Genomic DNA, 27199 nt, shown 5'->3' on the forward strand with positions numbered 1-27199 from the left:
GCTTAAGTTTCCCGTTCTTTCTATCCTATTCGTAACATTGGGATATCACTCTCATTTACTGGTTTCTCTATTCATTCTTTTATTTTATTTAATGGAATGTGCAGCAGGAGAGGCAAGGTCATATTTTTGGGTTCATTGTGGACTAGATCTTGACAGAAATTCCAATATGGATATCTCATCACTAAATTCCCAGGAAAGCATAAGTAGACAACGTAAAATGTAATTCACTGGCATGTACCAAAAAAGAATTTAGCAATTTTGGGTACACTGACCGTCTACATGAAAACAAATCATATGTAAACAAAATATTTACTATTTTCAGGCTAGCTTGTAGCCTACCCTGGCTTAGCTGCAATGTAGAGTATTAACTGGCAGCTCTGTCATATGATACTAATCAGGACAAATGATCTTTTTGTCAGTTATTTTCATTATACTTTTCTCCACTGTCCTTACCCTATTAACAATAGTAATTGAACTTGAATTTTCTTTCAAGTTAGCCTATGGCATGGTGGTGCTATCTTGTCCCATCATGTCTCAGCTATACGTGGAGATAACATCTTAATCACCCCACTTTTTTCTCCTCAGACCACCTTTATCCCCCTCCTAAAAAAAAGAACACATAACTCCCAAAACTCTCTTTTTTAAGAGGAATGGAAAGTATTTAAGTATTTTAAACATATTAAGTTTCAGTTAAAAGGTCTGTGTCATTATGGACCATTGGCTGAGGAGGATTATCTGCATGAAGTCATGGCTTTCATGTGATTATGGCAATTATAGATTTTTCATGAAATTGAAAGTTTCTGCTGCAGTAAGCCAGTAAATATGCTAAAAAAAGAAAAGATCAGATGACTTGAATATGCCATTGTATAGTTTGGGAAAATGTTTAATACAACAGAGTACTGTTTGCCATTTTTTTTAAAACGGCTTTGGTGTTTTGTTATTTTTTTATCATTATATAGTGGTTAAATTAATGTGATACCTAATTTGTCTGGCCTGGTATTTTGGAAAGAATGCTGAACAATTGAATATAGCATAAAAGACATTAAGTCCTCATTTCCAAAGGCTCGAGGCAGACTAGCAATTATTGCTTTTTTATGACATTCAACACAGTTTGCTCCAATTACTTAAAGCAAGATCACAGTCTCTGGGTTTTTTTTTACTTCATATGATACAGTGTAAAGAGTTTAGAAATTAAATACTACTTTTTTCTTTAAACATGCTTTGTTTCCATAAGACCCTCTTTGCATGTGTAAAGTCTGATGCAGTACATCATTGTCACATGTTGTGGTAATGGCACAGTGCATTGTGGTATGCTGCAATACAGGTGCATTTAAGGTGTGCTGCTTAACCACTTCAGCCCCGGAAGAATTTATCCCCTTCCTGATCAGAGCACTTTTTGCAATACGGCACTGCGTCGCTTTAACTGACAATTGCGCGGACGTGCGATGTTGCACCCAAACAAAATTGACATCCTTTTTTTCCCACAAATAGAGCTTTCTTTTGGTGGTATTTTGATTTTGAAAAAAAAGCAATATTTTTATAATAAATATCCCCAAAAAATATATTAAAAAATGTTCCCTCAGTTTAGGCCGATATGTATTCTACATATTTTTGGTAAAAAAAATCGTAATAAGCGTATATTATAGCATCTACAAAATAAGGGATAGATTTATGGCATTTTTATTATTATTTTTTTTTTTATTAGTAATGGCAGCGATCTGCGATTCTTATCGTGAATGTGACATTATGGCGGACACATCGGACACTTTTTACACTATTTTGGGACCATTGTCATTTATGCAGCGATCAGTGCTATAAAAATGCACTGATTACTGTATAAATTACACTGGCAGGGAAGGGGTTAAACACTGAGGAGCGATCAAGGGGTTAAATGTGTCCTAGGGAGTGATTCTAACTGTGAGGGGGATGGGCTACTTAGGACATGACAGTGATCACTGCTCCCGATGACAGGGAGCAGTAGATCTTTGTCATGTCACTAGGCAGAACGGGGAATGCCTTGTTTACATAGACACTGGCAGACATCGAGTCCGCGGGACCCAGGGGCATGGTCACGGAGCGTGCGGCACCCCCACAAAGCCGCGTCCTAAAGGGGACATACCTGTACTCCCATTTGCACAGCCATGCCATTGTGCCGTCGTATATCATCGTACACTGGTCGGCAAGCAGTTAAAGCAGAGCTACACCCAAATGGGGAAGTTCTGCTTGTTTGCACCCCCTGTACTGCCACATTTGTCATTTTTTGGGGGGGTGGGTACCTGGTTTTGACAGGTACCTGCTCCCACTTCAGGCTCAGATCACTACGCTGAACTCCTGCATTCTTCTTACTGTCCTATGAGGCTGCATGACACCTGAGCCTCTGTCTGAACAGTGATGATTGGCCCTGTGCTAATCACATGCACCCTCCCCCCCAAAAAAAAACTTTCTAGCAATACGCACCAAACTGAGCATGTGCAGAGTGCTCTGTACTATCAGCAGATAGATTGGGGACAGTAAAAGAAGGGGAGGATTAGATAAGACAGGATCAACAGCCTTTTTTCACAATGCAGATAATTAACCCCTTAGGTTCCACAGTTAGTATAACAAGCAGGCTTTACTGTGTATACAGACTGATTTTACTGTTGCTGGTTTAGTAACACTTTAAGTGTGTCAGAGTACAATACAAAATTATTTACATTTCAACGTGGTATATGCCTTGCGGTAACACGATTTGCCGTAATGCATAAGTGTGAAGCCAGCCTTAAACTCCATCTACCACTGTGCGTCTTGTCCCATCAACACCAGAGCTGGTGTTGAATCTCTGCCCCTGCCCACAATGGCCATTCACAAAAGTGCAACTGCCAATAAGCATTTTGTGGTGGATCGAAAAATTATTTTAGCAGTTGCTTTGTGGGGAAATGTAAGAAACCTAAAATGCAAGCTACAGATTTACATAGTTGCATAGTTGGTAATGTCCACCCAGTTTAACCTGAGTGTGTGTGTTAATGTTACTACCATTTTCCATATTCTTGTACACTTAAGAATTTCAGCTAAAAGTTTTTGAATGTATCTACACACTCTGTTGACACCACCAACTGTGGAAGGCAGTTCTACATCTTTACTGCGCTAACAGTATAGAACCCCTTACGCAATTTAATATTGAACCACTTCTCGTTCAACTTAATTTTTTGCCCACGTCTCTTCTTTATAGGTTTCTCCCAAAGCTAGAGTCGCCATTCAAAGTTTTATATATTGTGATCATATCACTCCCCTCTTAAGCGCCACTTTTTTGGGGAGAATAAGTTTAATGTTTGTATGCTAAGTGCTAGATTTTGCACTTAGCATATGAATAATTGTGTAATGGTAAATAATGATTATAGTGGATGATTTTTGATCTACTCTGGCTACACTTGGCTAGATAGAAGATTATTCCCTGTCCAGTCAGCTAATAAGGGGATGGTTAGTCTGTTTACACTATAACACCGAACCTGCCTCGTTTGGTAACACTTTTTTTCTCCTCCATAGTCTAGTGCTGGTGTTGGTGCAGAATCTGATCTTTTAGTCATACTGTGTGTAGTTTAAGGGAAGTCTTGGAAGAAACAGCTACCTACTCAGTTTGGGTGATGCAGTCAAGTTGCTATATCTGTGGTCAGTATCAAAGAGAATCTGCTAGGATATTATTGAGTTTTTTACTTACTACATTATTCACTAAGCATGTCAGCAGTGAATGGCTGAAAAAAGGCGAACAAACCTTTTAGTACTCATGTGTTCTATTTTACTTTAAAAACAAAGCAAGCACTGCAATCCTTTGGAGAGGGTAGTTACTGAATCTATCATCATCACAAGTGAAAGGGCAGGTATGCATTAATACAGTTTAACTGACCATACACAATGTGATCTATATTGGAAATGGAAAGATGGGACCATTGGACAATCCTGTAATCCCTGATGTGTACATCGAGGAGTTTAGTGTTTTTCAGAGATTGGGATGTGAACTACTGGTAATACGCAACTCAGCAAAGGTGGCTCATGGTACAGTTCAGCATTGTGAGTATCACTTGTCCCAGGCAAGGAAGGCATGCTGCCCCTGTCTTTTGTCTTGTGACCTGAGTACTAGGACCATGACTACAGGATTACACTGATCCCCACCACTATCATGTACAATAAGTCACCATTTAGCTTTCTTTCACCACACAGATATACAGTCACACAACTATAGGAAAGGGAGAGGTTCTATCAGAAGCTGTGGCAGGTGAAGGGGCCTGCTATGGAATATGGGATGGGAACACCAGAAAAAGAGGGTTGCTGCATGGGTGAGAAAAAAGATGTCAGGCTTTGTAACGAGTGGTGCTTGCTGTGAAATAAGGACAGAGTTCTTCTATGCTGTGGAATATTTGAAGGGGGCTGTTTGCCCACCCTTTCTTTGTGTTTGTTTTGGTGTGTGTGTATATGCGTGTGTATATATATATATATATATATATATATATATATATATATATATATATTGTGTTATTAGAAAAAAAGGGTATGTTTACTAATGGCTACGGGAGTGACACCATGATAGATGGGAATTTCATTGTGCTAAGAAACCTATTATGTTGTGGGAACCAGAGAAGGGGGGGTGGGGTGCAAATGATATGATGCTGGTGTGGTTCATTCCTGGCTGAACGCTGGCTCTTTAGATGGATGGTAGCTTTTAATAGTACTCATGGTACAGTGGACACAGAAAGGTTTTGAAAAGTTTATGATGGTAGATTATGACTGATTGAGCTTTTGAAAACACTGTACTTTATATCTTTGAAGACCTCGCTATTATTGCCTATGAAGCAGTGATGGTGAACTCAGGGGTTGTCTCTATTCACCTTTGCTTTATGAGAAGGAAAATGTAGAAAATCATAAAGCACTTTTCAATCTGCAGTATTAAGATATTGACATAGGTGCTCCTAAGTCTACCAGTGTGGTCAGTAGTGTTGGATGCACAATGAGAAAGCATGAAGCAGCATTATCCTGTTTATGGCTGTTTGTATACTGTTCTTATTTTTATATTCCACTCTAGTTGTGTGTTTATGTACTGTATATATGTGCCTCTGAGTGTGCATGGTGTGCACATAGAATTCCCAAGTTATATGAATAATTTTATAGTGGAATGAAACCAGTAACACTCACAATTCACAATTCACGACTCATGCAGCAACGCTTACCTTGTGCGTGGAAAAGAAATAAGCACTCACAGAAGTGCAGCTATGCTTACATAGAGATTGAGATTGTGTTCTTGTAAAAATAAGCAAATCAGGCTTGCTTTTCCTTGGCTGACGTATTCTTTACACCTCTTCAAGGCCGCATTGTACAATAAGTCAGAAGAATAGTGAAATGCTTTTAAACACAACAGAACTGTATACAGTGAAACATGGATCAGAGTATAGCAGGCAGGCATGCAAGAAATGTTAGGGCATGTCTAATCCGACTTAGCAAATAATGCTAATGGAATTAAAAGCTAGCCTAACCGGCATGTTCTTATACAGAAATGGCCTATTCACAGGTTCTGGCTTTTAGCAGTACTGCAAACTCTCAAATATATATCAATATCCTGAATAGCGCTGTATTATTGTTGGCAGATCTTACACATAGTTGTCCCTTTGTTAAAATATGTTTATACATTAAATATTGACTCTCGAGTGTATCCATAGTGGAGCACATTATTTTTTCTCTAAAAAACTACAGAAGCAAAATAAATGAACTATTGTCTTTTGGGTGCTGGCTAGAAAGGGTATAGGTTCACATACTAACATGCTTCCAGATAAAATTTCTTATTTCTCATTTCCTTTTGGCATTTGCCCATCAGGAGATGTTTCTTAGCAAAATCCTTTCAACCACTTATGATGCTTTCATTATTTTTATTAGTTTTCCTGCCCCTTCCACTGCCCTGGTTCCATTGTAAACATTTTTGCTAGTATTGCTGTTACACTCCTCAAAGATTAGAAAGTTAGCTTATGTAAATGCCATACAGTCACAGTGTCCTTATTTTTCATCATGGTCTGTATCATTGACATTTTTAACAATTTTTTGTTTCATATGCAATGGGAGTTGAGTATCAGGAGTTGGCCTGGACAAATCCCAGGAAGCCAACCAGCCAAAGGCCCTATAAAACTATTGTTGATGTCTCCATTTTTTTATTTTTTCCCATTGCTTTTAATGGAAACTTTTGTTTCCTGATGCTGTAGGCTTCTCTGCTGGTTCCAGTTTTGATATGACCATTCAGTTTCAAATTTTTTGCTTGGAAGATTGCTTGGTTTTTGACGATTACTTTTGATCATATTTGTGATTCCTAATGATTGAAAGTGTTTGTAGTTGACTACAAATTACGACATGTGGCTAGCTTTACAGTGCAAATGCAAGATCAGAAAATGGTATCACACTACTGAAACTAAAGCAGCTTGCTAGTATGGGAAACCAATAGATATAAAGATTGGTTGAACAGGAAATAATCAACAATATAGCAATTTAAAAATGGTATTTCTTGTTTTACTTCAGTTACTACATGAAATTAGCAGGAAGGACCATTGCATATACATTGACCACATAAAGTAACCTGTGCAATTATATAAACACTGTTTTTTAAAAAAATGTCAGCTTCCAGTGTTGAACTAGGAGATAAGTGTGTCATTCACATGGCTGTGCAATAAGGAAGGTTATGTGATACACAGGCTTGGCTGTATAGAATAACACATCTTGTTAGAGACCATGGGGGCATCACTCCCAGGCATCTAGATCCACAAGGGGCATTCATTATGAATATGAGTGGCTATACAAAAATAGCAAGATATCTGTCCTTGATTGCTAAGATTGTAGCAGTGCTTGGGACAACCTTGATACCTCTGCCTTTTGTAGTGCATATGCGGTAGAAGACTTCCTTCCTTTTGTACGGTTAACTTTTGTGTGTAATTCCAAGCAATTTTAATGTCATAAATGCCCTTTAGCATGTAATAGTTAGCCCATATGGCGAGATTATAGCAATGCTCAAAATGATCTTGTAAATTAGAACTATCTGACTCTGTAGGGTCAACATTTTGCACACTCAGATTACATTTCTATGTGTATTCTGATTTGGGCTCCTTGTTCCACACCCACCATATTATACCGAAGAAGGCCTGCAAAGAACACACTTTGCAGCTTTGGAATTGTGATGTAAATGGAATTGTGTTTTTGCCTTATTATCTGATTGGGTTCATTTGAGAACACTGTATCTGTTAAAATTCCTTGCAAGCCCTGTCACTGAAAGTGCTGTGATCTCTAGGAATATTGAAAATGCTTCCTTAAAATGGTTAATTATCATCTTTTAATAAGTCGTTTAGTGTGATGTAATTCTTCCTAGTAAAGAACATTTAGGTTCTCATAGGAAATCTTAAACCTCAATTAACCATAACATTAATTAAAAAAAAACCTTTTGAATAAGAGCATTTGGCCTCTTGTCTCATGATTAGACTTAAACAGTTATGTTAATGTCAAGCAAAATACGCAGTTAAATGACCTTAAGTTGGCATGTGTTCAAAATCCCAGCATTTCGTTGATGAGTCAATGTGGAGAATACAGTTCACCACTCCAAAAGGGACTTTTTATATCTCCGGCTCTCTTATTTTGAACATTGCAAATTAAATTTAGAGCTATTGCGAGCAGCAGCTTATCTGATTGTCTGTTGGCATGATACTTCCTTGATTTTCTTCTCTCCTACTGTGTGCCAGTGGAAGATAAAACTAAATATCAGTGAACAAGCAGGATTTCTAATAGCTGTTTCTTCACTTGGTTAATTCTTATAATTAGTAAGTCTGTGAGGCCTAATAATTAGATGATGTAGTATACAACTAATAAAAGAATGACACACCTCAAGTATTTTGTGCTTTTAATTATTGACTGCATGCTGGCATTTTTATTTGCAACAAAAGAGATGTAATCACGGATTGAAAATATGTCCCTTTATTATCTTGCAGCACCCCTACCCTTCAGAAGAACAGAAAAAACAGTTGGCACAAGACACAGGTCTCACCATACTTCAAGTGAACAATTGGTGAGTAATTTGACTCAGTGTTTATGTACAATCAGCGCTTCAGCCTCTGGCAACCTGCAGCTAATCATTTGTGCTACTCTGGCACGCCCTGTAATTGCCTACTTTCCCTCGTAGTTTACTGATGCAAAAGTAATACCGCCTAGAGAATGTTTCCAGTGATGTGAATTTTAATACTTCTGCACCAATATGACTGCATTCTACTGTGGTTTAAAGGAGAACTCTAAGCAAACACAAAATCTCATCTTTAATATACAAAGTAAAAATCTATTTAACTGTGTTACCTTTCTGTTTTGGATACTTTGGAAATAAAATTACATTCCAAGCTGTTTTTGGCCTGCAGCAACAAGACCGCTTTCACACTGGTGCGGTTTTCAGGCGCTTTAGCGCCTGAAATCTGCCTCCCATTCATTTAAGTGTGACTTTTCACACTGGTGCGAAAAGTCCTGCAAGCAGCAGCTTTGGGATGGTTTGGGAGCACTGTATTTAGTGCTCCCAAAATGCCCTGCCCATTGGAAAAGTGCTTTGGAAGAGCCGCAACACGGGAATTTTTAACCCCTGCTTTGGGGTTAAAAGCGCCCCACTAGAGGCCTAAACGAGTAGCGCTTTAGCGCTAACGCAGCTGCGAACCCAGTGTGAAAGGGATCTTAATATAGCCTGTCTCAGAACATGGCGTGCTTCTGTATGTTTAGTCCACCAACTACCCATTACTCACAATGTAATTTTGTATAGCGGTAAACCAAGCTCAATCTGAGGGAAGCTAGGTTGTGAACTGTATTTGTCAGTTTATCAGTACATCACATGGAACTATTTATGATTTTTTCCTGAAGGTTGTTTTAACTTTTGCAACCTATATATTGCATATGTGCAGCAGTGAAGAGGGTGGGCATTAATGCCCACATGCTGCACATATGCGTCCACGGACAGCCAATGTTTCTATGCTCTTGGTCTCTAGTCATGATAAAGAACTGGCAGGGTGGGTTTCCTATCATGTGACCTCTATGACAGTCAATCACAGTGGTCACATGATAAAGATAAATATTCTACCTCCCTCCCCACTCTTGCTAAGCAAAGCAGTGATACAGTTACATTTGTAAAGTGAGCATCTATGACATATCTTTTCCTACTGTGTATGAAGTCTGCTGGGTCCAATAAAAGTTGTGTTTTCACAGTTCCTTTTGCCTGTTGCCTTGAGCATGTGTCCATAGTTCCATACTGATGTTTTACATCAGCACAGCATCCCTTGTGTCTACAGCAGCCATTCTCAACCATGTTTTATGGATCCATAGAGTTCCTTCAGATGTTACCAGGGGTTCCTTGAGCTGCTAGTTGACTCACCAGTTGACCTACCATTTGATAGCGCCTACATAGTTTCAGGGCCGATGCTGTAGAGCCAGCTACATGACACCAAAGATCATTTTAGCTGTCCACCAATGTGGAATTCTGGCCAACCACTGTTAGGCATTCTTCCCACTGACCAGTGTAAGGGGTATTTTTCCAGTGACCCCCAATGAGTAGGATTAAGCAGGGGTTCAACAAGACCTGAAAAATATTTTAAGGTTGAGAAAGTCTAACGTGACCACATGATAGCAAGCAAAATTGAACTTTTTACACTTGGCACAATAACATTTTTAAGAGCTTCTATGATATACACTATATTACCAAAAGTATTGGGACTCCTGCCTTTACATGCACATGGACTTTAATGGCATCCCATTCTTAGTCTGTAGGGTTTAATACTGAGTTGGCACACCTTTTGCAGCTAAAACAGCTTCAACTCTTCTGGGAAGGCTGTCCATGAGGTTTAGGAGTGTGTCTATGGGAATGTTTGACCATTCTTCCAGAAGTGCATTTGTGAGGTCAGGCAGTGATGTGGACAAGAAGTTCTGGCTCGCAGTCTCAGCTCTAATTCATCCCAAAGGTGTTCTATCGGATTTAGGTCAGGACTCTGTGCAGGCCAGTCAAGTACCTACACTCCAAACTTGCTCATCCATGTCTTTATAGACCTTGCTTTGTGCACTGGTCCAAATCATTTAGTGGGGGGGGTGATTATGGTGTGGGGTTGTTTTTCAGGGGTTGGGCTTGGCCCCTTAGCTCCACTGAAGGGAACTCTTAAGGTGTCAGCATACCAAGACATTTTGGACAATTTCATGCTCCCAACTTTGTGGGAACAGTTTTGGGATGGCCCCTTCCTGTTCCACCTTGATTTGCACAAGTGCACAGACAAAGTCCTGACCTCAACCTGATAGAACACCTTTGGGATGAATTAGAGTGGAGACTGCAAGCCAGGCCTTCTCTTCCACATCAGTGTCTGACCTCACAAATATGCTTCTGGAAGAATGGTCAAACATTCCCATAGACACACACCTAAACCTTGTGGACAACTCAATATTCAACCCTACGGACTGAGACCGGGATGCAATTAAAGTTCATGTGCGTGTAAAGGCAGGTGTCCCAATACTTTTGATAATATAGTGTATGTAAAAGATAGGTCTTATTAATGATTTATAAAGTTGTTTACTGTTCAGCCATTTCTCCTGATAAATTTATCATAGAGGCAGGGTTAACTTCATGAACAATCTCCTGTATTTGTTCCACTGTACACAACATACAGCAATCACTCTACTGCACTGAAGATTGGCTGTGAGACCGGCCAGGTCCCCTAACCACCACTCCATTGGTGTACCTCCCTCTGACATCATCACTGCTTTATATAGTAACACACAGTATGATTTTCCTTACACACAGAACTCAAGAGATTTGAATAGTCAGAAAAAGTGTACTTTGGTGAAACAATTCACTGTCTATAAAAAAATTCTTCAGCACACATGCCTGCTAGCCAATAAGGGGAGGTAATAAAGCCTGTTTCCATTTGAGATCTCAGTTACATAAGTTTGCAAACTTATCTGAAAGGCACACATGGATTCTGAAAGACTATATTTTAAAAATATGGAGTGAAGTCTACAATAGCCATCAAACCATGCAAAATGCATGAATTATTTGGTATATTTACAATGCCTGTTTTGCTAATGAACAATTATAATGAATGATACAGTTTTGTTAACTTTTTCTTCCTTCATGCCACTCTGACATTTCCATGCCATGTTTTCCTATCTGTGTTTGAAAAGCATGTGAGCAATGACGAGCATAAAGCGGGATTTTAGCAATAAGTAACAGGATAAGTAAACCAGTCTCTACATTACACACTTGATTCACCGCATGTCATGTGGATTTCCAGCTTGTCATGTGGGTATCAGAAGGATGGCTAATATGCCATAATGTTTTCTTAAGATCACTGTCTGTCCAGCAATATTTAGCTACTCGTGTTATCATAACTTGGAAAGGATACATTTGGTGTTTGATGTTGGTGGAACATACATGTTACTGTAGGACTAGAGTATGGCATTCTGCTGGATATCTGAACTTCATTACATGAAGTGTCAGTCTAATGCTGTGTAATCTTCAATGTAACACCTTAGTGATAACCAGCTACTTATGTTATAGCTACCATTATAGGATTAATATCCAAAGTGTATTATCTGCGAACAGCAGGCAGACACACAGCCATAGCTCATAAAGGTTATCAATCCCTGTGACCTGAATTGCCTTGGGAGATCAATTTTCTGCTGCCCTAATAAACAGCTGGTTGGCACATACAGAATTCTGTATGAATGCAAATATGTTTCTACAAGCACTTTAATTTTTCCTACATTTCTTAGCCAACACCATGCTTTTAAAATGCTAACTTTCTTTATTTAAACCCTGCATTTATTTCATTAAATATTTTTTTAATTTAATGTTTGATAGCCTTTTTTCCTTTTTTATGCATAATTTTTGTTCCATTGCTGTATTATCCAGTTCATTTAAAAATAAAAGCCCTTTAGTCCATTCAAAATTTGAAAGGCTGTTTTTTAAGTTCATTAGTATGACAGCCATGACTAAGGTACACACTGTCTGATAGTTGAAATCAGACTTGCGCTGTAAGTATAAGTGCTAAGTACAGGTAGTCTTTTAATATAGACATCACTAATTTGGTGGTATTCACCAGTAGTCCATAAAGGTGGCTAGAGGTGGAGAAGTAAGCTCAGTATGAATTGCAACTCAAATATTATTGTGCCATGTGTATCTTTGAATCCTTTCAGGGCAAATGACAGGGCCTCTAATAGCTCACACCCTCAGCAAGGTGTACTCACGGATCCGCACTCCCTAACTGGAGCTGATTATTATGGTTAGTGATCACCGAATACATGATGGCCTTTGAGATGCGGATGCGATAATAAATATGCCTTGATGCAATTAATAATCATTATCTATTTATTATTACAAATACAACTGTTGGTCATGGGTTGGATGCTCTGGAGGTTGCCCCATATGGGTGGAGGGGACTGGTTCACCCCTCTATTTTGTAGAATGGATTTCAGAAAGGTCTATTATTTATAAAAGGAAGTGATGATATAAACTACCTTGCTCTGATGAAGTGGGCATGTCCCTCAAAACGCTTCTGTGGCAGTTGATACACGTGAGACCCCTGAGTGTAAAGCTGGATACACACTTTACAATTGTCTTAAGATTTTTTTCCTTTAGATTTACCAAAACCATATAATATGAGGTCAAACCTAAACACTTTCAATTTGTATGCAATCAGGCAGACCTTTGCACTACATAGTTGAAGGTAAATCTAAAGGAAATGGAAGAACAAAAGTTATATAGCGTGTATCCAGTTTTACACTTTTGGCTCTTCTTTAGGTCTCCTGGTTTTGTACTATGCGTTTACACCTTGGCTTTTGTGAGTATGCACTCACTTGGTTTTATCTAATAAATGAAAATGGTAATGCAATAGACCTTTGTTTTTTTTATCCAAGTGACAGGGCCCCTAATAGCCCACTCCCTTAGCAAGGTGTACTCACTGATCTGCACTCCCTTACTCTCTACTGCCAAAGTCCACCCTGGGAAAGCTTCAATATTATTGACATCCCCCCACATTATAGTGTTCAGGCCTGGTGATTTGCTGCTCTGGCCCAGGAAAGGTAACATGGGGAAGTTCACATGCTCTTCCATATCCAAAAACCCCTACTTCATTAGAGTAATGGAGCAAGGGCTCCATGGAAGGGGTTGACAGTGAAGTAGCATGGGTGGGTAAGGGGGGTGTCAAAAATTACTTAATAACTGTTACTGAGTGAGTAAAGTGAGAACCTTTTTTTAAAACAAAACTTTTTAGATTTTGAAGTTCGGACCCAAGTGTCAGCTTTGCCATTTTTCTCAAAAGATGTAGTTCCCAGTACCACGCACATTTTATATATTATTATCTAGTGCTCAGCTTTATGCGGTGGTTTTTCCCTGGTGTTGGCCGGCATCGACTATGTAGGTAAAACGTGACCCACTTTTGTGTAGTTACAGCAACACAGAGAAATAAGGTGATGTTTATTTCATGCGCATTTGTCTTTAGAATTTGTCTGACAATCTGAGATTTTAATAGATTTCAAAATAAATACCTTGGACAATGTAATTCGCTCCAGGGAACAGTAAACAAATGACTTTATGATTTATCTCACTTTTCATTTATGTAGTCAAGGATTTTCCAAAATTTTTGCTTTTCAGTCAAAGGCTCAGCCTAACTTGTTAACACACATGTACATTTTTGTATTATTAATGACAAGCTACTGTAAATCACTGTTGCAGAGATTAAATAAAATGCTGAAGGGCAGCCTGGGTGCAGATCAGTCATAAATTATTGGCAGCAACACAGCATGTGGGAATACATGAATTGTGTATAAAAACATAAACTCATGTCTAACAGGATGGTATTTAATTGTGACTTGGAATTTTGCATTACTTTTATGATTTTCTTTTCAAAAAAGTCATAGGATTCCCAAATGAAGTTTTTCTCAGTTACATATGTTTCCAGCCTTTGGATTGATAATACACATCTTTTACATAGCTAGAATGCTTTTCATCATTAATAATAACCTTATAATATATAGAAGAACTCTTAAACTGTCCATACACTGTTAGTGGGCTGAACAAAAGAATTTCTCTATCCATACTATACAGCGCTGAAAGATAAATCTCCAGCTATACTTCAAAATACTCAAGCAGCAGTTGCATCTGATTGGGCGAAAATTTTACATCTGCCTCATTCATTTTAATTTTCAATATGTTTTATCACGTTTTTCACAAAAGATACAAGACGAGAAAATAATAATGCAAAAGTTACATCAATGAATACACCTTGCAACACTAGTGTTTCCTTCAATTGTTAAAACAAAGGTGTTGGGTGATAGGGGACTGACAGGGCCACCTATGTAGTGACATGTGGCCAGTTCATCAGAAACCATCTGGAATTCGCATAGTATATGGCCATCTTGAAATAGAACTAAAGGCATAACTTTTGTTTTAATTTAGAGTAGAGTAATGGAGGGTTATAACCCCTATGAGTAATTTTTTGCCATCTATGCCTCATTGGGGATATTTCCCTTTTCTTCCTGTTCCTTAGTCAAAACAGGAAGTGAAAGAAAATCCCTACAAAGTAAGGGAATCCCTGGTTCTCTCTATAACTAGTGTCACCATTGGATGATTTCCAATCTATTCTTGTGACAACCTAAAATGTGTGATTTTCTTTTAGTTTCACAGTATGGGATAATGGTAAACAGGCAAAATAGAGAAGGTGACACTCCTAATGGGGGCACATATGCAATAAAAACATGATAAGTGTTCAAATCCCTGTCTCCTCTGAAACTGTTATGATGCCTACTGACCAAAATAGACATATTACAAAGAGTAATAACATAGTTCATATGAACCCCAAGGGCTTAGGCACGCTGATGTTTTTATTTCAGTAATCAAATATGCACTGTACTGCTCAGAGGATAATGGCTTTTATGTAGAGATGGATCCCCTGTCCCCCACTACTCTAGAGCCTGGTACACGCTATTAGTTTTTTTTTTCCATTCAACCCAGTAGGCTGAACAAAAAAAAAAACAGCTCAGGAGGAGCTGCTGCACTAAATATGCAATGTTAGTACAGCAACCTCCCCTGCTGAACTATTGTGTTCTAACAGGGGGCGCCCCCCCCCGGAACATATGGGTCAGCGCACTTAGACATTTTTGGTCGTGCCCATTCAATAGAAGCCAGCCCAACGACCAGCTTCTGTTGGACTGACTTTTGTACATACACGGGCCGAATGATGCTGCCTGATATTTGGCCCGTGTGTACGGCCCTTTAGGCTGAGTGAAGGCTGGACAGCCAACGTAAAGTGCTGCATGGTGTCCTTTTCAATGATGGTACTCTTATTCAATAGAAGATCAGTAAGAACATGGGATCTACTTGTTTAGGCAAGAAACCTCATGACAAAGAGATGGGGTAAAAGGGGCCTATGTGCCCTTAATTGTTTAGCGTACCCAAAGCTGATACATTCATTTTTGGTAGATGCGAGAGAGGTAGAATGACAGTTTCTTATATGTTTTGAAGACCCTTGGTCATGATCCTTCGACAGAAGCTGGCCAAACTGACAGCTTCTCTTGGACTGGCTGTTGTACACACAGGCTGAATGTCAGGGGGCGCCCTTGCCAGAACATACCGGTCAGCGCTCTCAGCCATTTTTGGTCATGCCCCTTCAACAAAAGCCAGACAAACGACCAGCTTCTGTCGGACTGGCTGTCGTACATACACGTGCAAATGATGCAGTCCAATATTTGGCTTGTGTGTACAGCCCTGTAGAATGAGTGAAGGCTGGGCAGCCAACATAAAGTGCAGCATGCTGTCCTTTTCAACGATGGTACTCCTATTCCGTGCGTGATCAGTAAGAACATGGAATCTACCTGTTCAGGCAAGAAACCTAATGACAAAGAGGTGAGGTAAAAGGTGCCTATATACCCTTAATTGTTTAACTCACCCAAATCTGATACATCTGTTTTTGGTAGATGCTAGAGAGGTAGAATGACAGTTTCTTTTGAAGACTCTGTTGTTGATATATCTCTACTCTTGAGTTCCAGAGTCAGCACACCTGCTGTGACCATAGTAAGGGGATTTTGTATCATGGAGAAGGCAATAACATATGCTGGAAAACAGAAAGGTGTCTGGAAATGCCCAAACATCCTAAATGGAAAGGAGCAGATTTAGGAATTATAGCAGAGATATCTCACTCTTGGAATATCCAAGACATTTAAGATAAAGGTTGACTGAGCCCACCAGGTGCTACCTCAAATGAAAATATAGTTTTTGACCACACAGTTTTTGTGCACCTGAAAATGTTTTCCATAGCAGTCAAATCCTTGGCTTCATTTACTTATATCATCCTTCAGAATTATAACAATAGGATCATGAATGCCAATTTGGGCAGCTCCACTTTTTTAAATACAATTGTTTCTTATTAATCAGTTCCAATTGTTTTTAATGCAAATAGTTTGCTCTTATTGGAAACCTTGTCTTTTTTTTTTTTTTGCTACTTTTAAAGGGATTGTGTCCAGGGCTCAGTCTGTTGTCCTGGTGCCCATCTGAATGAAAAATATAGGTATGGCTCTAGAGGCAGCCAGACATTCAAAATCAAAAGATCAAAACGTTACAAATATAAAATAAATATTAACTGCAATTTTATTTCAAGAACGGTGATTTTTAAGACCAACCCCTCTTTTACCGAGTCAGAGGGAGGTTTTTCCATCTATAATATATATTTTAATAGTTTACTTGGCAGTTAAGTGCCTCTAAAAATGAAATCACTCTGTGTGTCATTTACATGCAAGACAAGTGCCAGACTCAGACATGAATCTTCCTATGGGAGTCCATTGCCCTCACTATAAGTTTAAGAAGATTGTTCATTTGACTAACCGGAATGAACCTTTTTCCTTTTTTCTGCAAAGCATTCTTAACCAGCTATTATTCATAATGAACTGTGTAACTGTTTTAATTATAGTATTACACTGAGTGCACATTTAAGGTACCCAAATTACATCAATCAGTGCTGATCACTATATAAAATGCCATATAGTTACTCCTAGGAAAGAATGTATTAATTGTAATCAGTCAAAAATGTTTAGCTTGCATATTGTCCCAGACAGACTTGGAGGGTTGCCAGTTAGTAGATATAAATTTAAAAAAGATGAAAAAAAAGAAAACTCCCAGGCTTAGGAACTATTGAACTGACAACAAACCTGCTATTGTCATTTTGGGAATTGTGCTTTTTAAATATTTTATTTTACTTAAAAAATAAATATAATATTATAATATAATCATGCTTTAGAATGGCATTATGCATCTCCTGTGTATGTCTGTGCTTAAATGGTAAAAAGACCTATAAACTGTGTGATGATGGCCACCCACACTATAATCTGTTTGCACAGTGGTTTTCCGGAAACTTCAGGTTCATCAAGCTGCAGTAGTATTTAGAACATTTTAACATACACTAAAATGAGATCATCACTTTGCTTTTCTCCACCTATCAGGAAGCCAGTGAGGCCAATTAGGTGTCCTAAATTCTCATGAGTTTACCAAGAACAAGCTGGCAGGCAAAAAAGGAGATAAATGACCTTATCAGCCTGCTGCTACTTCTCCAATGTCCAATCACAGGATGGGGGACCTAGCTGTGTTGGTCAACTGCAGCAGATAAAAGGCAGGCAACCAAGCTGCCTGAGTTTGTATCAAAGCTGTGTAACTCTCATGACTATAAAGACAGAAATACAAATCATTTAGCAGGTATGTACATCAACTGTGTATTTAGATTTTCTTTGCTTTGAATCCAGCTTTAGTATAAACCACCGCATAACTTGTTTACAGATAGAAAAGGAAAATGCCCACAACACCTTATCTGATTCTATTTGGCAGAGGAAAACTGAACCAATTCATGAATTAGTTGTTACAAGCATCACAGTACCATCTTACATTTTCAAACATTGCCCCTTGATTTTTCTTTTAAACATTCTTTTAAACATTGTTTAGTTGGTAGGAAGGAAGAATAATTTGGATACGGTAAAAAAATAAAAGAATGATTTAATATTGTTCCTAACTTTTTCTTTACATATTCTTTAAAATATTTCCAGCCAAATTTAGGACCCCAAAAGGATTTTTTTCTGTTGAGTCTATGTACTTGCAGGAAATGGGCTTCCAACCGTTCTTCAGCCTGTCTGTCATTTAATTAGCTGGAGATCCAATAGCAGATGTAAGTTATTTTTTGAATGACATCATAGTTTTTACAAAAGGCCTCATGCCTAATTTTTGGCAAGAATACATTGATGATGCATAATGAATGATCTATGCTACATTACTATGTTTGCTTGCCTCAGTTTTTCCGCTTTATGTTGTTTAAATGCTAATACAAAATGTCTGAATTCTTTAAAACTACTAAGTTAGTATATGCATTTATTTATAGGATGGTATGATGACCACTTTGCAGATTACTTGTTTTGCTTTTTGAATAGCAATTACAAAGTAAGCAACATCTACTTGTGAATGAAGCAGTTTGTATGTGCCATAAAAGATTGTACCTCATGGTTCACTTGCTTTGATAAAGAGAAAATACACAATTCATTCTTATGAATATTGGGTCTTGAAGGAGAGCAGTCTATGTTGCCTAACAGTAACCCATTAGATTTTGACTGTAATATTCCCTGCACATGTTAGGAATTTAAACAAGAATGTGATTAGCTAAAATAGATAACACAGAAAATACATACTTCAAAAATGTTGTTCAATGAGGCTTAGCTAGCTGTACAGAATTAGCTACTTTATGTTGACTTGCGTTATGAACACTTTAAGGCCTGGGTCACACTAGTGCGATTTAATTGGGGCTTGAGTCGCAGAGCATCTTATGATGATGGAAATCACATTGTTTTCATTGTTGCCTGTTCACATCAATGAAACTCAGCATGAAACAAGTTTGTAAATGGTTCCTGTACTACTTTTGTACAATGTGATTTTGGCACCATAGAATATGCAAACCACATTCAAGGAGCATCAAAGTAGCATCCAAGTAGCACTGAAGTAGCACTACATAATCACACTGAAGGTCAGATCAAAATCACAGCAGTGTGAACCTAGCCTAAAATGCTTTTCTATGAACTTAGGAAGGATCCCAGATGATGTTGACCCCTCAGTGATATGAACAGGTCCCTAAGATGCACAGCTCTTCTGTACGCAGGAGTAGAACTAGAAAGGCTAGACTAGAAATCTGCCCACACAGAATTAGAGGGCATGAAAATTTGAAAGGACAGCTCAGATTCACCTGCAGATGGTACTAAAGATACATATTAGAACTCATTGCTCTTGGTGTAATGAAAAACAGGAGACCTATTAGAGATGCTCCTGCATAAAAGAGTCTCTATCATTTTTAAAACTTTTTAATAAAAGCAATAATTGTGCTTCTTTACAGTATTATACAAGCTATAATTCCATTTCTCTGTCAGTCAATAGGAAAGTTACTTTATATTAAAAAATTCTATAGTCAAAAGCATTTTAAGAAACTCTGAAAAACTAAGCAAAGTTGAGAGCTTCTGTGCAAGTCAGGTTTTGGTCTGTTCTTGTTAAATCTCTCCAAGTGTGTTTACACAAAGTTTGACTTTCTGGTATTTCGTTGCTTGCACAGACCTGATCCACACCTATTTTGAGTCAACAGTGGCCAAGAATGGTGCAGAGTAATTAAGCAGTGCAGAACGCAGCAGCGGCAAGCTGAGAAGTATGCCCTCCGAGACCTCTTCTCCCTTACATCACAATACAGCCCCAGGCCATGCCTCCATAAAACAAACTGAGTTTTTTATACCTTAAAAAGCCAGTCTGAAATATTGAAAATGGGGTAAATGTTGCCTCCTTGTTGGATAAAACAATTTTCTCTTCTTAAAAAATGAAGGAGAGCCAGAGGCATGAGGGAAAGAAGTGCAACTGAAGTCATATATTGTACAGAATGCGGTGTGTGTGTTTGTAAATGATGCATTGCCTTCTCTGTCAGCATAGAAGAATTAGATGACAGTACACTTAAAATGAAATCTGGGTCATTTAACAGTTTTACTAATATTTTATAAGGCATGTGGGTATTTGTCTATAGTAATCTGATAGGGCTTCCTCTGTGTGTTGCCAGACTATACTGTTTTTTTCATTTATATCCATTCTGTGTTGTTAGGTAAAGGGCAAGTAAATCTACATATAAAATGTACATGTGTAAATTTAGAAGGAATTTACAAAACCTGACTTTTTAGGGTAAAGTTACTACATTGAAGATCACCTTTTCTTTTAAGACTGCTTTAGAATAAAACAGGTGATAACATAGAGAAATAAACAACATACTAAGCATTAAAGTGTTACTAAACCCAGTAATATAAAAATAGTTAATCCGGCCCCCACAGTGCCCACAGTTTATAAATCTTCTTTTTATAATTAAATACTGCCACTAAATACTTTTTTGGATGATATGTATACCACGGTTACATGATCAACTGCACAGTTTCTCCGGTGCTGAGAGTTTAGGTAGGAGGAGATTTCTACTGCAGCCTGTATACATGCCCACATGTGTGATGTCAATATCATGTGACCTGGCTAGCTCTGAGAACAAGTAAATGTTCTCTGCAGCATAAAAGACACAACTGAGTATGTGCAGGTTGGCTACCCTGCCTGTGTTAGCTGGCCTTCCCCAGATAGACAGTGCAGGAGGGGGAGGATCTGTGCATACAGGATAAAACAGCCTTTTTACACAATGCAGAGGATTAACCCCTTAAGTTCCACAGTGAGTATAACAAGCATGCTATGCTGCATATACAGACTGATTTTACTGTTGTGGGTTTAGTAACACTTTAATGCAATGTCAAAGATAACGTTTTTATTAGATTTCTCATTGTCAATGATATTCACAGCTCTCTGGCATAAGGAAAACATGCATTGTGAGCTATCGTATTAAAGGAGAAATCTAGTAATTATAAAAACATTCCATAGAATTACTGGTAAAAACCAAGTATCCTGAAATAATGAAAGACGTGCATCAGTTTACTTGCAGCATTTGTCTTTAAAATATAAGTATGGGAATCAGGTTTCAGCATCTGTCCCCTGCCAGCTCTAACACTGAGAACTGAGCGATCAAACCCTGCTGATTGCTAAGTTCTCAAAGCTCCCTGAGCAGATTGCTGGTGGCTCTCTGCTCTGCCCCCTGAGATCCCCGGATCACTGGGCTGTGGTGGGGGTGGGAGTGGCTGGCTCAGGCTCTCAGCAGCTTGCTGAGAGACTGAGGCAGGTGCCAGTCCAGGCATGTGGGCTGATCCCAACCATATGATCGTGATCTTTCCCGAGCCTGGACCGGCTCTGTGACATCAGCCGACAGCGGCTGTAGGCCGTTATCTGCTGAAAACAGGTCAGTGGATTGCAGAACGGACTGCACTCCTGTGATCCACAGGGGAAGCACCACCAAACAAGCTTTGGCTGTACTTCTTTTAGAAAACCCAAAACATAGTGTTTGAACTGCCCAGTTTTCCTTGGGCGGCTGGTCCAGATTGTGCCTTGCTATCCCTAAGTTTTTTTTTTTTTCTGGCTCATAACCCCCCCCACCACCACCACCACCGGCTGTCTGTGTAAAGCTTTGCCATGCTGTAGGTGTGTTGTGTTTTTTTTCTGTTTCACCCATTAAAACTTTAGCCCACTAATTTATACAAGGAGTTAGGGCAAATACATGGGCAGTAGTGCTGTTGTTCTTGAGGTTCCACCCAAACACCACCAACAAGAGAAAACCCATGCATGCCAACATAATTAGTTAGCTGGAAGGGACACCAGACAAGTGGCACAAGAAATTGTAGCAACATCACAAGTAAGAAACATTTGTTGACTTGCAGTGCATTCCCACAAATTAGCATTTTTGTGGAATTTAGAAGTTGTTGCACTGCATCAAGTGACACAAACTTGAAAAGTAATTTAGCCAACACTTATATAAATTGTTTAAACACTTTATCTATTAATTCAGCTTGAAGATATCTCTAAAAAAAAACATGAAATAAGTTTTCAGTTTAGTGAACTGAATTATCTATGTAATCTAAGGTAAATGTCCTGGCCCCTACTGTCTTTGCAAGTGTAATAATGTTAAACGTAGTTAGATCTTAATAATTTGTTGCAGTAAACATGATTTTAAGACGAGCCAATGTCAATCAATGTGCACATTCAGTTGCAGTCTATTACAAAGCTGAAGCAATGTGTTCAGGTGAAACCATTGTTTCAGCTTGATGTTTTATTGGGTTATATGTGTGCCTGAAAACAGCTTTTGCTGCAGAAAGTAGTACTAATAAATTATTGTGTTTTATGCTAAAATATGTATGAATATCACAAAGTCAAATGTGTAACCCACATTCTGTAAACTTTAAAGAGTAAGTGAAGTCTCAGCTTGGTATAAATATTTATCAAATGCTTTGTAGTGGAAGAATGCACATGAAATAACTCCAGGGTTATGTAGGCTTGCATATTATGAGCTTAGTAAGCCACTGTCTAACATAGCAGACAGTGACTGATGTTCAGGAGTCTTGTCTTGTGTACATTGGTGGATTCCAATGCAAGGGAGGAGCACAGCGACATGAGGCTATCGCAGCATCTTAACTGGCAGCATGACATCATTTTTAATCACTGTCAGAGGCAATTATGAGTTATAATAATACAATATATACAAATAGCAGTGCTGTGGAAAATAGGTTATTCTTATGCAATGGAAGTCTATCACACGCAAGGTAACATGATTAGGAAATGTTAGGTTAAATGTAAACCCCCGTACACACGGGCCAAATGTTGGGAGACATTCGGCCTTTGTACAAATCAGTTTATCCGACAGAAGTCGCCCATTTGGCTGGCTTTTGTCAGATGAGCATGCTGGAAAACCAGCAGCCAATCTGCTCCCGATGAGCAGTCTCAGCCAATGGTACATATTGGCTGTTCTCCTGGTGGGGGCCCAGGGTACCACCTCTGCCGGAAGAACACAGTGATTATTGCCAGCAGCTATAGCCGCTGGCAATAATCTCATGTAAAAATCCAGCCTGCTGGTTGTCTCCAAGTCAATCTATGGATCAAATTGGGTACAATCAGCCTGCCTATAGATGCTTGAATCTTGGCTGCTTCCTGCTGAACTGGCCGAGATTCAAACCATATATGACCGGCTTTGGGTAACATGATGAGAAAGGAAACTCTCTGCTCTGTGCCTGGGCCCTGCAGAAAACTGTTCAATGTAATTCAGTAAAATTAGTCCAGATAATGACAGACTGTGCACAAATCTGTTCATAACTGCTGCATGTCCAAACATTCTTTATGGTGTCAAGTTGTGTTTAAATGTTAGCTTAGATCAGTGTTTCTCAAACAGGGGTTCCTTGAGCAATGAAGAGTTTCTAACTCCCACTAACCATTGATATCAATTATCTTTTTAGCTGTGTGTGAGAGAAGCAGTTTTCCCACTGGTCAACAATGTCAGGGTGTTCTTCTCCCACTTACCACCAATGCATGGGACCACTACACTGACTACCAATATAAGAAGGCAATTTTCCACTGACTACCAATGGGAAAGGGAGCAAAGGCATTAGTGTTTTGTTCTCTCCATTATTATTATTTGTTCCATTTCATGATTGTTACTGAATTTCTTTTTCTTATAGAGCAAGGGAGTGTTGAAAAAAACTAGCTGTTCTGGGTAGCAAATATGCGAGCTACACTACATTTTGTACAGTACCTCACAAAAGTGAGTACACCCCTCACATTTTTGTAAATATTTTATGAAGAAATATGACGAAATTACACTTTACTGCAATGTAAAGTAGTGAGTGTACAGCTTGTATAACAGTGTAAATTTGCTGTCCCCTCAAAATAACCCAACACACAGCCACTAATGTCTAAACCACTGGCAACAAAAGTGAGTACACCCCTAAGTGAAAATTTACAAATTGGGCCCAAAGTGTCAATATTTTGTGTGGCCACCATTATTTTCCAGCACTGCCTTAACCCTCTTGGGCATGGAATTCACCAGAGCTTTGCAGGTTGCCACTGGAGTTCTCTTCCACTCCTCCATGACAACATCACGGAGCTGGTGGATGTTAGAGACCTTGCACTTCTCCACCTTCCGTTTGAGGATGCCCTACAGATGCTCAATAGGTTTTAGGTCTGAAGACATGCTTGGCCTTTACCCTCAGCTTCTTTAACAAGGCAGTGGTCATCTTGGAGATGTGTTTGGGGTCATTATCATGTTGGAATACTTCCCTGCGGCCCTGTCTCCATAGGGAGAGGATCATGCTCTGCTTCAGTATGTCACAGTACATGTTGGCATTCATGGTTCCCTCAATGAACTGTAGCTCCCCAGTGCCGGCAGCACTCATACAGCCCCAGACCATGACACTCCCACCACCATGCTTTACTGTAGGCAAGACACACTTGTCTTTGTACTCCTCACCTGGTTGTTGCCACACACGCTTGACACCATCTGAACCAAATAAGTTTATCTCGGTCTCATCAGACCACAGAACATGGCTCCAGTAATCCATGTCCTTAGTCTGCTTGTCTTCAGCAAACTGTTTGAGGGCTTTCTTGTGCATCATCTTTAGAAGAGGCTTTCTTCTGGGACGACAGGCATGCAGACCAATTTGAAGCAGTGTGCGGCGTATGGTCTGAGCACTGACAGGCTGACCCCCCACCCCTTCAACCTCTGCAGCAATGCTTGCAGCACTCATACGTCTATTTCCCAAAGACATCACCTGCATATGATGCTGAGCATGTGCACTCAATTTATTTGGTCGACCATGGCGAGGCCTGTTCTGAGTGGAACCTGTCCTGTTAAACTGTTGTATGGTCTTGGCCACCGTGCTGCAGCTCAGTTTCAGGGTCTTGGCAATCTCATAGCCTAGGTCATCTTTATGTAGAGCAACAATTCTTTTTTTCAGATCCTCAGAGAGTTTTTGCCATGAAGTGCCATGTTGAACTTCCAGTGACCAGTATGAGAAAGTGAGAGTAATAACACCAAATTTAACACACCTGCTCCACATTCACACCTGAGACCTTGTAGCACTAACGAGTCACATGACATCTTGGAAGGAAAATGGCTAATTGAGCCCAATTTGGACATTTTCACTTAGGGGTGTACTCACTTTTGTTGCCAGCGGTCTAGACATTAATGGCTGTGTGTTGAGTTATTTTGAGGGGACAGCAAATTTACACTGTTATACAAGCTGTACACTCACTACTTTACATTGTAGCAAAGTGTCATTTCTTTAGTGTTGTCACATGAAAAGATATAATAAAATATTGACAAATATGTGAGGGGTGTACTCACTTTTGTGAGATACTGTATATGTATTATTATATTTACATCTTACTAACAATGCAAATGTGTGGACTAGAGATGTAATAATTTAACAGTAGTTCAAGATTATTTCAGTTCCTCTGTATTCAAAAGGTTGAGAAAGGCTGGCTTAGATAAAGTACATAGTTTTTAATACAATGACTTCTTCTTCTGAGCACAGAAAATCATTATAACAAAGGCCACTATATCAGAAAGTAAAGTTGTACTAAGAGAAACTTATTGACTTCTGAAAATCCTGTGTTTGGCTGTCTGTGATCTCTCTAATTTCCATGGCAAAAAAATGAAGATTAGGAAAATTGAAGGGAAGTCACAACATCTATTCTGCATATGTTCAGGACAGTAACTCAGAAAACCCTCAAGCTATTGGATCATTATGACAGTCAGAAAACTAGTACTGTATTTTCATAGGAAGTAGACATACTTCATACTTGGTACAGGATTCCTTTAATAATCAGTTAATATTAAAGGTACACTCCAGCTAATCCTGACAAATGGGCATGAACATTTATTGTTCTTCATCTTGGTATAGATTGGGTACACTATTTCACTATCTGTAAGTATGTCTTGTTAACAGTGACATAGAGATTCCAGTCACTTATTTTAGACAGATCAAATTCCATCCATTGTTGGCCCTGTGCAGATTCTCCTGTGTATACTGTCATGCTACCAATGCAACATGGTCCAGTGCGATTTTTGAAAAGGTTCAGGTGCTTCTTTTGGTGTAGCATAGTGCATTTTTGGCCCCATAAACTTCAATGGGACTGCATGGAAAGTGAATGTAAAATGCATGTACATGCATTTTTTACAGAGTTTTGCATATATAATCCAGTCTCTTTATCCTACAAAAAATGCATGAAGCATGAAAGCACATCAAAAACGCATGTAAAAACACACAAATACGCACTACAAAAACATACTAAAAAAAAAGCATGATTATGCAGCAGCACTAGTGTGAACCTAGGATTATGGCCTGTGCATACGATCAGAAACTCGGACGAAAAATACAGATTTCAAAGTGATCGTATGATAATCTGATCGTTTAGTACATAGTTTTCGAGAGCTGATCATGACAGTTCATCCAATATTATCCAATGGGACAAGCACCAAAATTTTTCTTCTACAATACCAGATCATCTGATTTTCATTTAATCAGTACAGTTTTCATCCAAAAATACAATAAGAATACAATACAATACATTACATCACTTTTGAATTTTTGTTGTCATAGGAGAAAATTTGTAACTTTAGTAACCTCTTAATTTTCGATATGAGGCTAGCATGCAAAAAAAAAAAAAAAAAAACAGACCATCATTCATCTTCTAATCTCATTGTGTGTACCAGGCATTAGTCTTCTTTTAGTCTAACTATGCCCAATATTGATCCTGTAGAAAACACTGAATGCAGAGATATAGTTTTCTAGGAGCTAGGTTGCACAGATTGGCAGGTGGCTGAAAAGTGACCCAAAGGCAACATGAAAGCCCCCTTCAATCTGATTGCAAGTTGTCATGGGAAATGTAAGTAAAACTCAGATCAGGGTAAACTAAGTGAACTTTCTTGCTTTAACAGAATTGCAGTGCTTCTAGTATTGCATTACAAGGCTCACTGATTTTTTTTGCCTGGAGCTCTATAAATATATTTGCCTAAAAATAATAGCAAAAATGCCTTTTTTCATTCACTCAAAAAGGCTTGGTAAAAATTATGCAAATTGTGACATTTCTTGCTTTTAAGCTTGTTGTTGTTAAACCTGCAGCCATCTTAAAATCCAAGTTACATATAAGCTTAAAAAGTCCAAAAACATAAATACGTACATGTCTTAAGCATTGTCTTCGCATCATTTCATTTGTCAGCTAATTGATCATCTTTAC

General features: G+C 38.7%; 1 protein-coding gene across 2 annotated transcripts in view; it reads left to right on the forward strand.

The window, feature by feature from the left end:
* MEIS1 (Meis homeobox 1) overlaps positions 1-27199 on the forward strand; it is a 209837-nt gene that overhangs the window by 162895 nt on the left and 19743 nt on the right. For both annotated transcript variants that reach the window (XM_073628212.1, XM_073628213.1), the window contains exon 9: positions 7983-8059. In XM_073628212.1, coding sequence (XP_073484313.1) covers positions 7983-8059 — 77 coding nt within the window. The remainder of the gene's footprint in view (positions 1-7982; positions 8060-27199) is intronic.

This window comes from Aquarana catesbeiana, linkage group LG04, assembly GCF_042186555.1.
Source record: "Aquarana catesbeiana isolate 2022-GZ linkage group LG04, ASM4218655v1, whole genome shotgun sequence".
In the NCBI taxonomy this organism is placed as follows: domain Eukaryota; kingdom Metazoa; phylum Chordata; class Amphibia; order Anura; family Ranidae; genus Aquarana; species Aquarana catesbeiana.